The 12,576-nt window shown below is 37.9% G+C and overlaps 1 protein-coding gene across 3 annotated transcripts in view; it reads left to right on the top strand.

Annotated features, from left to right (window-relative positions):
- doc2b (double C2-like domains, beta) overlaps positions 1–12,576 on the top strand; it is a 227,755-nt gene that overhangs the window by 172,380 nt on the left and 42,799 nt on the right. For all 3 annotated transcript variants that reach the window (XM_084415425.1, XM_084415426.1, XM_084415424.1), the window contains exon 10: positions 1,021–1,100. In XM_084415425.1, coding sequence (XP_084271551.1) covers positions 1,021–1,100 — 80 coding nt within the window. The remainder of the gene's footprint in view (positions 1–1,020; positions 1,101–12,576) is intronic.

Below are 12,576 nucleotides of genomic sequence, written 5' to 3'. Positions count from 1 at the left end.
ACGGTAGGAAATTAAATTAGATTTAATAGAGGCTTTTAACTGTAACAAGATGATTGACAGGGCAGTTTACGTGACAGGATGCACGCGACAGATCTGTCCGATAAAGATGACGAAGTAGTATGTCCCAAAGCTTGCCTACTTTTTTGCTACACATTCAAAAGTAAATACCTTTTCTTCACAAAAAGAGTACATACTTTTATGGCGTAGTGTAACTTAGGCGAATTGGGACACAGCATATGGCTTTACACGATGACGATCGCTCTGATTGGTTTTAGGTCTATCCAATTGCGCCCAGAGGCATTTGAGTGACGTCCGTTGGTGACGCCCCTTTGGAAATGAGTTATTAATGAAGCTTTGCCAGACCATAACTCAGTTACTACTAAGAATGGTTTGGTTTTAACCAGGCTAGTGTCACATGATTTAATATGCTGATTTGCTGCTCAAGAAACATTTCTTATTAATATCAATGCTTAAAACCGTTGTGCAGCTTAATGTTTTTGTGGAAACCATGAAACACTTTTTCAGGATTCTCTGATGAATAGAAAGATAGAGTGTAATTTATTTGAAATAGATTTTTTTATTAATGTCTTTACTGTCACTTTTGATCAATTTAATGCGCCTTTTGAATAAAAGTATTTTTAATCTTACTGACCTCAATCCTTTCAACGGTAGTGTAATTCAAAGTGAAATTTACAGTTCTGCTTGTTGATATCTAGTTAAATTACTAATAAATGACTTATAAGTACCTCAAACAAAACTCAACAGATCAGAAGTGCTCCTTGTAGCAGTTTGGTACCTTGTAAAAACATGTGCAGCCCTGATAGCCAATCAAATTCCAATTAAAGCTTGCCAGATTGAGAAAGCACTTTGCCTTTTTATGTACAGTTGACATCAGATAGTCTCTGGAGGAGCAAAATATGGTTTGAACAGCTTGCTAATTGCTATTGCATACAGTATGTGCTGTGGTGTGCCCTGTAGATGAACTGTTTTGTTGATGTTTTTATGTCTGTTTCCTCGCAGCTACGCTCGGCACTCTGGACTTCAGCCTTCTGTATGATCAGGAGAACAATGCTCTGCACTGCACTATCAACAAAGCCAAGGTAAGAAGCAAGAACTCGCCTCAGGAATGAGCATGTGAGACAAATGCAAAAAAAAGTATTTGAGGCTAGTGGGCTACTTCATAAAACTCTTCCCCCCTTCTAGCCCCCCTTTAATAGGGTCTATAAAGTGAGCGATTTTTCCCAGTCCTCTTTGTAACAGGGTATGATGTGCTCTAAGGGGATTCCTTTGGCCTGCGTTTGCCTGTGCTCTTTTCTCTGTTGTCGTGTGGGAGGCATTTCCCCAGACAACAGACTGCTGCTAGCATCTGCTGCTGTCTGTTTTGCTTAGTATTCAGACTACACCGGCTTTCTCCCTCCAGCAATATGCTACAAGCAATCTCTCTTACACTCTCTCTCCTTTTTTCCCGTTTCTAATGCTGTTTCTCACACGTTACCTCTGTACCTTTGTGGCCTCGAGTGCAAAACACTGCAATGAAAGCGTTTCCTTCTTATTTATTTATTTTTGGCTGTATTTTCTCAAAAGTTTCTGTTACAAGAGACAAGAACTCCTCTGATTTCTTTTACATTTTTCAACTCAATATTGGATATTGATGCCCTCTGTTGATTATTAACCTACAGCAAAGAAAACTATAGCCAGTACATACTCCCACCGGCAACTTTATTAGCTACACCTTGCTAGTACCGGGTTGGACCCCCTTTTGCCTTCAGAACTGCCTAATGGCTCGTTTCCACCGAGCGGTATGGTACAGTACAATACGCAATTATTTCCGTATCGATTGTCAGAAGTTGTGAATTTGGGACCTTTTTTGGGACCCTTCCATTGGGGAATCTAGCACAGTAGTTCAGTACATAATGGGTGGAACTAGACTCACTGCAGAGTGTTGATTGGTTGACAGAGATTCGGCACTTGCTAGAATGACAACACGAGGAGACATTTTTTAATATACAGTTGAAAAACAATACTGTTGCAACACAATGTTTTTTTTGTCTCGTGACGAACAGCCACATACCGAGAAGCAAGAGCAAGACCTGTTATATTTCCTCCATTGTTGTTTACTGTGTCGCTTTCTTCTTGAGAATGACGTCGATCGCTACTTTCCGGCATACCACACCTATTAAGAGTACTGTTGGCGGTGGAAACACAAGCCAGATCAGGGTTTACCGTCCCGAATCGTACTGTACCGTACTGTACCACCCGGTGGAGATGAGCCATTAATTTCTCGTGGCATAGATTCATCAAGGTGCTGGAAACATTCCTCAGAGATTTTGGTCCATATTGACATGATAGCGTCACACATTTGCTGCAGATTGGCTGCACATCCATGATGTGATTCTCCATTTCACCGCATCCCAAAGGTGCTCTATTGGATTGAGATCTGACTGTAGATGCCATTTGAGTATAGAGAACACATTGTCATCAGAAGATGGGTTCACTGTGGTCATAAAGGGATGGACATGATCAGCACCAAAATTCAGGTAGACTGCGGAGTTTAATTGATTGACCCAAAGTGTGCCAAGAAAATGTACCCCACATTATTACACCAGCACCAGCCTGAACATGTTGTTTAAGCCAAATTCTGGCCCTATCTGAATGTCGCAGCAGAAATCGAGACTCATCAGACCAGACACTGGTGTGTTCTTCTGCTGCTGTAGCTCATCTGTTTTAAGGTTCAGCGTGTGGTCCGTTCAGAGATGCTCTTCTGCAGACCTCGGTTGTAACCCCATTCTAATGTTCAGTTTGAAGCAGATCATCTTGATCATGTCTACATGTCTAAATGCATTGAGTTGCTGCCATGTGATTGGCTGATTACATATTTGCTTTAACCAACAATTGCATTTGGTCCTTATTTTTAAAAACAAAGATAACATAATTTAAAAAAAATGAAATAAAATAATGTGAAATAAGATTTAAATAAGGTCATATCGTCCACCCCTATTTTGCTTACTTTATTAATATTTTGTAATATATTTTTCTTTTTCTCTTTTTTTTTCAATTTTAGTTTAATTTTGATATTTTGTTTTGTGCTTTTGACATTTGTATATTGACATTATTATTATTATTATATAAATATAGCTATTTAGGTTGAATGTATTTTATTTCAGTTTTTAATGACGTATTTGTAAATGTCAACATTTATATTTACTAAGATTAATAAATGCTGAAGAAGTATTGTTCATTAGTTCATGTTAACTGGTAGTTAACTAATGTTAACTAATGAACCTTACTGTGAAGTGTTACCGTTTTATTTAATGATAATAACTTGGGTTTTAAATAATGATGGATTATGACAGACTGGTAGATTAGTGAGGTAAAGATTTTTTGAAGAGTGCTTTTAAGGGATGTCACATTTCTGGGAAGATTCCATTATAGTGCAATTCCCTCTTTTTTGAAAAAATTACGAAGGTTACATTTATTTAACCTATTGAATATCTGTCAGTTACCTTACTGAAGGGCTGCGCTGTGCATCCATATATAGCTAAAAATATTCGTCTGGAGGGTTTGACCCTAAACCAGCCTAATTATATAGGGCTTTCGTAAAGTCGATTTATCAGTGCATGTTATTCCAATTTTTCATTGCATTTTTCACAGCGAGGTAATCAACAGATTGTACTATAATTGCTCTCGTCAGCCAGTGTAATCACTAGCAGCAATGAAAGAGAGAAGGATTTCCACCAAAATCTTGTCTGTGTCTGTGCCTCTTTCTAGCGGAGGGCTCTCTCAGAGAAGTGTGCTCATACCTGTGGGATGAGACTTGGGTCTCTGGGCGACTTTCTTGCACTTCTCTCATTCTGTCTAACACTAAGCACTCAAATGTAACCATTGCTGATATCTAATCACTCTGTAAAGCGAACTCCTGCCTGCACATCCTTTTCTTTTCCTATTCTACTACTTCGTTACACTTTTAATTATGACATAACGCTCAAACAACCAACCTTGCTTGGGCTTGGTTTGAAAACGATATTGATTAACCCTGAAAGGCACAGAAAGGCTAATCATAAGACTGTTTTGTCGCCTGTTGGATCTGTGGTGAAGCCCTTCATAAAGGTAAATTGAAAAGGTCAGCAGTCATTGCTGGCAAGCACAGATATCCTCTGGAGAAACACAAGCCTCATTGTCTTCCTCTTCTCATTTTACACTTCAGATTAACACTGCTATTCAAATCAGCTATTATGGAGCCAAAGTGAGAGGCACTAAAGCATTGCCAACTGTATATGGTATTGTGTGATTTTGTAGGAACAGGACGCCTACAGTTCTCTACACTCATTTCCATTTGTTTAGCCTCTAGATATAAAAACACATCATTTACATTATTTCATTATGCTCATTTACTGTGTTTGCAGGGTAATTATCAATTACATTTACCATTCAAAAGTTTGGGGTCAGTACAATTACTGATATTTTTTTAAAGAAATGAATACTTTTATTCAGCAAAGATGCATTAAATGGATCAAATTTATAGTCTTGCAAAAGATTCTATTTCAAATAAATGCTGTTCTTTTCAGCTTTCTGTTCAAATGTATCACGTTTTCCAGATAAAATTAAGCAGCACAACTGTTCTCAACATTGATAATAATCAGAAGTGTTTCTTGAGCAGCAAATCAGCATATTAGAATGATTTCTGAAGGGTCATGTGACACTAAAGACTGGAATAAAGGTGCTGAAAATTCAGCTTTGATATCTAGGAGTAAATTACATTTTTAAAACAGTTATTTTGTAATTATATTTCACAATATTACTCCAAACTTTTGAACTGTGGTGTAAGTATTATACTTTAGCATACACTTGTCCTGCATTGCTTATGCTGCATAATGGCACATGAATTGTACCAAAAACCATGTGGTTTGTGTGCTATTACTTTTTGAAGTAATATCAGAATCTTGCTATTATTTTTTATTTTTTTCACATTGCAGATAATTAAAACAGGTCCCATAGAGAAAAACAATCCCATAGACTTGCATTGAAGAAGAAACTTGAGTCATATCTAGAGAAGCCAGAATGTCATAGAGACTAAGCTCTTTTGTTTAAGTGCAGTGGGTTATAGCCTAGCAACCACTCTGAACACCCTAGTGACCACATAGTGACATAATAAAAAACACTCTGTGCCCCTTAGCAACTGCATAGCAATGCTCTTGCAACCATCTACAAACCTGAAAGAAATCCAGTTATTGATGCAATAGGTGTCATTTCCTGTTATTTCAGCACTGTGTGAAATGAGTACAAAAATTAATTTGTAATATTGGCATTGTTGCTGTATCACCTGTTTTATGAAACCCTTGGGGAAATAACAGGGAAATCACAGAATAAAACGTACAACCTTGTATTTATAGTTACTGTGCCAACATTCATTGTTTACAAATTATGCTCCGGGCAATTGCTTTTTGTTCCTTCCTTGGAACAAAAAAAGAAAGAAAAACACTGCTACTTTATTGTAGCCCTGAACGTACAACACATCCATTGTACATCCGGGAAGACAGCAGTTTTGGATTGTGGCCACATCAAAGCAAAATGTACCGGCCACCTGGTAATTGAAAAATAACAGGTGGCTTCAAGTGAGCTATGCCACTGGGGTTAGATACCGGTCAGCACTGCTGTTTGTTTGCTGTGCTCTTTGATAATGCTATTGTGCAACTGAGATGCCATCTTTATTGAACAAAAGTGTCTCTGCCTCTTTTTTTTTGCGGTATATAAAACATAGAATGTGATTATGCTCTTAGGAAAAGCATCCCAGCCATTAATCTACTGTGCCTTGTGCATTAGCTCAAGTGTTGTTGAAGTTATTCTCGTAACTGCACAAGTGGGACGAACCTATAAGGCAAATTAATCCATTTAGTGTTCTCTGATAACTAGTGTTCCCAGACTGAGAATGGGCAATTCCCATCAGTAACACCAGTCTCCTTAGGGCACTTTATACTGAATCATTTCTCAATTCCCTAAGAGCTGAAGTAGAACAGTGTTTCCACTCCACTCTGATTTACAAGTTTACATGTTGGCTCATCTCTGAATGTGGAGGAAAAGAGCAGAGATTCCAGAACAAACCCAGCACTCGTACAGCACTTCCATTAGACTACAGGCTTTCAATATTTCATTACGGTTGTCCTATATTGTATGGCCCCTTATCAACATTATGCAGATGAGCCTTGCTGTTGAATTATGAAGTAGTCAGTCATCCAAAACTCTTCGATGAATAAGTGGACAAACACTAAGCAGAAGGTAATGATGAGTGTCGGTGGAATTAGATTTTCCTCTGAAGAGAGGATGTTGTTTGACTTTGTAAGAATTGCTCGACCTCTGCCGTCTGGTGTCCATGTTGAATAATTTAGAGTATAATCAAAGAGTGGGCTATGCCCAGTTATACATTATATCTATAGGAAAATCCACAAATACACACTCAAGAGCATGATTGAGCGCTGGTCATATAGGCACGAGCAGAGAACAGTACTTTAATGTGTTGCTATTGATCTCTCACTAAACCTCTATTAAGAGGCACAGCATGTACCATCCCATTCCACGTAATAAAGAAAAGCTTAGAAACTACCTTCAATGTCATTCAACACACATCTTACAGAGCCCTTTAAATGCTTTTAGTGAGTAAAGCCAGTAGCCTGGTTATGCTAATCAAACAATTGAAGGTCATATGTTCCAGTATCTGCTCTCTGTCTGGGGTGAATTGGGGTTGCTCCACTTTTGCCAGCAGTATAGAGCCCTGCAGTGATTTATTTTTGTAGACCAACCTGCAGATTAGCATCACCCTATAGTCTCAGTCTCTGACATCATACAGGACAGGATATGGGAAGAGTATTATTGTCCAAGCCTGGCCGGCCCTTTGCCAGCACTTGGAAGGATTCCCTAGTGATCCAATTATTTTTTCAATTTTGGGAAGTTGCACGCCGGTCTGTTATTGTAGGGACATTGACTTTACATTTCCACGCCCCTAAACATGACGCTGAACAAAACAAACTGTGATTGGTTGCTTTACATGTCAGTCAGACGGCTCGTGGATGGTCCAAGGCCAATGAAATTTGCTATGGAGTCCAGACCTTCTGCAGTCAGTCTGAAGCATCACCCTGGATTTTTCCATCGGCTTTTGGATTATTACCAACAAATGTTTATGATTCTTACACGTATTGCTCGTCATGATAATCTTCACATCTCACAAATGAACACAACTTAATGCCTTAATACAATCGCCAGGAGTAAAAAGCTTCATTTTCAAACTTCATTCTTAAGTTTTCGGCAACTCTTTCAGTTTTTAAAGAACGGTTTCCCTGAAAGTTTAGAATAGTTTGCAAGAGCAGCATTATAAACAGTGAGGCTGTGAAAGCAACTAGATGAGTTTACCTGTTCGGCGTAATCACGTTTAATATTCCCAACGACCTCTGTCGTCCCATTTAGCCACTTGTTTGCCTTTTTCAAGACGAATAAAAGCTTTAAAAAAATCATAACATGGTATTTTTGTTGCATTTTTTGTCGTAGAATAAAACGTATAAATATCTTGAGCTTGTGTTCACCACAGCCTTATTTTAGGCATTTAACCAAAAATCCTTTGACATAAGAACAATGGAACCAGAAATGCTAAAATTATCATTTCTGGGATTTGGCCTACACAAATACATAATCCCTCCAGCACTCTATTACAGCACAAACATTTGCATCTTATTCATTAGCAAAATCATCACTAGGCTGAATGTGCTCAAATATCGATGTACCGTGAATTTAAGGCACTATTATTCTCTTCAGCACAAAAAACGCCTCATTTATGTATAATAGGCTCATTATAAACTACTACTTATTTACAAAACTCAGCACTATTTGTTTGATGCAATTAACATAACTCTAAGACTGGCTGTGGAAAACAAGTGGCAATCAAAATTTTGCAAGCAAATGGGCATGTTTTGTAATAAACCTTTAGTAAATCAAGTGTTAAAACACTACCTTACGGTGTGTGGAAATAAAAGATTTAGCGAGATGAGCGTTTGTAACCATTGGCTACATGACAAAGTCTGCAACCAGCAGTAGTGACTAAAAGTACAGCAACTTGGCTAACTGCCGATTTAATCGCTGTCGTGTGTGTTTAGCTTTACACTCGCCTCAGCCACAGACGGCACACCCACAGACCGCCCACAGTCCATTCACAGACCGTCTCATGCATATTGCACAAAGCTGGCAATATACAACAGGGCTGGCTGAAATTCCTATTCCGATCAGATTGGCAATTCCGGTCTAATTGACTGGCTTTATGCAATTTACAAAAGTCATGATGCAAAGGAGTCCAACAGGGAACAGCCATGTTTTTTAAGACACAAGGCTACTACAGTTAGAATTTGAAAGGAAGATCTAGCCAGCATTGCAAGGTTTGTGCTGTCAAATCTTTGAAAGATAATCTTTTGATGCTGCTAGTAAACGATATCTTTGAGCTCGTCTGTATGTTCAGCTTTTTGTTCATAGATTTATATATTTTCATGCTTACTTTACCCTAAGCACAATTTTTTTTAATAAAAAGATGGTGGCCTGTATAAGATGTAAAGTAAGTAAGAGTTTATTGTAATAATCAAAAGTTTGGTTCTGCACAACTTGCTTCAGACAGTCATTTGTGCTTTTCTTGATTTTTGGTTGAATGTTTTTTTCGAACTTGGGTTCAAATTTGATCGACATTTAGATACTGACATATTTTCAACCCATTATGAACAAATTAGCATTTAGAAATGTAACTCAAGACACTGCAATAAAGATAAATGAATCTGTTTTTGTAAATCTAGCTGAGAACACAGTTCCCTGACTGATTCCATGCTGTTCTTTTATAAAGAGCTGTGGAAACAGATGCTGGCGTAGAAGACTTAAACTCTGCCGTCAATCACCCTCCCGCTGTCAGCTGGCTCTTCTGAAGAACCTGATTCAGGGTCTGTTCCGTCGTGTCATGGCAGCCATTAGTCTGACAAGCCTCAATCACAACACTGACATTTTTATGCAGTCTAAAGAGAGGATTGTAGGAATTACCAGAGCCATGGCCATTACATAAACAGATCAGGGAAACACTGTAGGTGAAAGAGAGCTATTGTGCCCTGCACATCACCTTTCATTTCACTGAATTCATTTCAAAAAGATAGCTTGGACTAGCATACTAAATTTGTTCAGGACCACGGACAGCGTTTGGGGCAAGACATTGTCTTGTTTTTGCACACATTTTCTACTAATTATAGCATGTCTTGAGTAGGGTTGGGTACCGAACCCCGGTTCCAATAGGGTTGGGTACCGAACGTAAACAGTAGTAACGAGACCGAATAAGAACGAAACTTTCGGTGCCTGACTGTTTTTTTACCCCCCCCTATAAAACATCTCGCGGCACGAATGTTCCAATAAAAAAACATTTCCAGTTAACCAGCAGAGCATTCATTTCGTTCGTTTGTTAAATAAGAGACGATCTAGCGCTGAAATGTGTTTTTTAAATCAAGTGATCAAAGTGCTCGTTGCCGCTGCGATCAGTGGCGCAGATACAGTGTTTTCTCTTGTGGCTCACGCACACCGCACTGTCTTCACTCGGACGCGCGCTTCAATACGTTGCGGAGACTCTCTATTTGTTCCGGTGAAATCACAAAATATAATGCACACAAACGTGTCCCTGCTTGATATACAATCACTGATGAGCATAATCGGTTAAAAAAAATAATAATTTACGAATGCGGATTAGAAGCCAAAACCTCTGACACGCTTGACGAAAGTTCAAGTTCAGCTGCCAGTGTGGTGGTGGACATGGTAAGTCTAGTATTTTAATGCCAACTGCAAATCTTGCATATCAAGTATGAAGTGTATCAATTATATTTATATGAGGCTATACTGTGTGTGTTAAATATTTCTGCTCAGTGTCAGATATTTCTCTGTTTTAAAGTAAAAGTCATAATATGAGAAGACAAAATGTTGATCTTAACTTAAGTGTTTTAGGCTACATCAGTAGCCCATTAAACGGCACAATTTTTCATTTAATCAGAAATCAGAAAATCTTTAAAGATTTAAGTTAATATTGTGTCCAGTTTGGAGACACACACACACACACACACACACAAAGGGATTTTTTTTTGATAAAGTGTGTGCGGTTTCGTTTTCATAAGTTCCGGTTCAAGAACCGAGTAGGTACTGGTATCGGATAAAACCCAACCAATACCCAACCCTAGTCTTGAGTGAATCTTGGTCTGAACGGCTATTCTAGAATTCATGACGTTTATCCATTTTTTACCTATGTAAGGTTAATGTTATGGCATGTGTGGTCAGTATGTTACACAGTAGTATGACTGACCAGATTTAATACTGATATACTCTACACTTCTGTTTATTTTTTGACACGTTTATACGGCAAGGATGCATTAAATTGATCAAAAGTGACAATAAAAAGGTGTATAATGTTTTCAAATAAATTCTTTTGAACTTTCTATTTATCAAAGAAAAATGTATTATATAAAAATATGAAGCAGCACGATTGTTTTCAACATTGATAATAATATTTCTTGAGCTGGAAATCAGCATATTAGAATGATTTCTGAAGGATCATGTGACACTGAGTTAATGATGCTGAAAATTCAGCTTTGCGTTACAGGAATAAATTACAGTTTAAAATCTTTTAAAATTGAAAACCGCTATTTTAAATTGTAAGAATATTTCACACTATTTCTGGATTTACTGTATTTTTGATTAAATAAATGCAGCCTTGGTAAACATAAGAGACTTAAACAAAAAATGTTAAATCAATCCTACCAACCCTAAACTTTTGACAGGTGGTGTACTGTTTCAGTGTGCTGAATGATTACCACAGTCTTATCACTTCAAAAAACATAGTATTTTATATTAAGTGAGCAACAGTGTTTTGATTTTGGCTTGATTGGCATTAGATTTGGGCTAAACTGAAAACAATATAGTTTCCAACCCATGATCAACCTTTCAGTTCACTTAATTCATATGGCAAAGTCAGAATATCCCTCAGGACCACGGACAGCGCCGTATTCTGCAGTCTTTTAAATCTGGCTCCTATTGTCTGTTCTTGAAAGGATCACACTGTGAGTAGCATGTGTGGCAAACGTGGTTAGAATGACCTGACCGTATCTAATATCACCAGAAGATCAATACAGAAAGTAATGTTTTGTGGAATGAGTGTTGCAGGTGGTTGGATATGAGCCGAGGTGGGGTGTCGGGGTGAATGTGTTGGTATTCCGTGATAAGCGCCGATCCAGAGACATGCACCATCAGAACGCACAGGGGATTACAGGGGTTTACACATCCAGAAATACAGATAATGGGGTATTTGTAATCAGAGCAGAACCATCACAAAAAAAATGTGCCTTACCAGGAATTTTCCTGCTGGTATTTATATGGAGATTACTCCTGCTTACATCACTTTAGCATCACTTTGTGATTGAATCAAATTTACAGCCTGTAAATAAAATGACTTTGTTGTGTCACATGTTCCTACTTTATTTTAAGTGTCCTACAATATTGAAAATGTCAATTGAATTTAAATTGGAGAAATATAAAACTATTGATTTGAAGATGTTTATTATATATAAACAATATATTTTAAGTTGATTGCAAGATATGCAAATATATACAAATATTTAAGTAGTTTGAGAGCGTAGGGAAACAGACTCTAATACTGTAAGTCATTTGCAGTGCTTCATTTGAGTGGGCGGGAGCTAAAGGCTCTTCTACCGTGATTTTGTTGACGCAATTCTTTGATTGGTAGAGATTTCTTTGCAGAATCATGGGTAATGTAGTTTTTCACATGGAATACTGCTATTAAACACAAAACAAATTGGGCTGATGGCTTCAACAAAAGCTTATACCATCAATTAACAACTTAATAGGCCACAGCACGTCTTTCTTTAAGGGTTTATAAGTTATCATTAAAAATCAATTTCGCTATAGAGAAAATAAATGGGATTTTTTACAGTTTCACTCTATAGAGTTTGGTGTCAGTGCATGTTACTAAGCTCATGAATCATGATACTCCTAATAAGCACAATTATAAGCGGCACCCGCTCCACTTTCATTGCACACCACTCACATACTCTGACAAGACAAGCGGATTGAATATTAACAGTGTTGTTAGACTGTGTATCATCACCCTTGGAATGCCGCTCACCCAATCAGATTGGAGAACCGGAACTGTTATAAACTGAAATATATATCATCTACAAGTCGCCACCGAAGTCATTTATCAGAATAATAAGTGCCAGGCCATTCGTCCTTCTGAACAGACAAACGTGATGAGAAAGAGAAATGTAACCATTCCTTCATTCACCCCTCACAAAGGTTCCTTCCAAGATCCATTTCAGTGCACATATTGCCCATCTTGTGTTTCACACAAGGACACATCTGCTCCGACCTTAAAGGGTTAGTTCACCCAAAAATGAAAATTCTGTCAGTAATTACTCACCCTCATGTTGTTCCAACCCTGTAAGACCTTCGTTCATCTTCGGAACACAAATTAAGATATTTTTGATGAAATCTGAGAGCTGTCTCACTCCTCCA

The sequence above is a fragment of the Rutilus rutilus genome (genome assembly GCF_951802725.1).
Source record: "Rutilus rutilus genome assembly, chromosome: 7".
Lineage (NCBI taxonomy): Eukaryota > Metazoa > Chordata > Actinopteri > Cypriniformes > Leuciscidae > Rutilus > Rutilus rutilus.
Note: the sequence above shows the minus strand (reverse complement) of the source record. Positions and strands in the feature narration are given on the sequence as shown.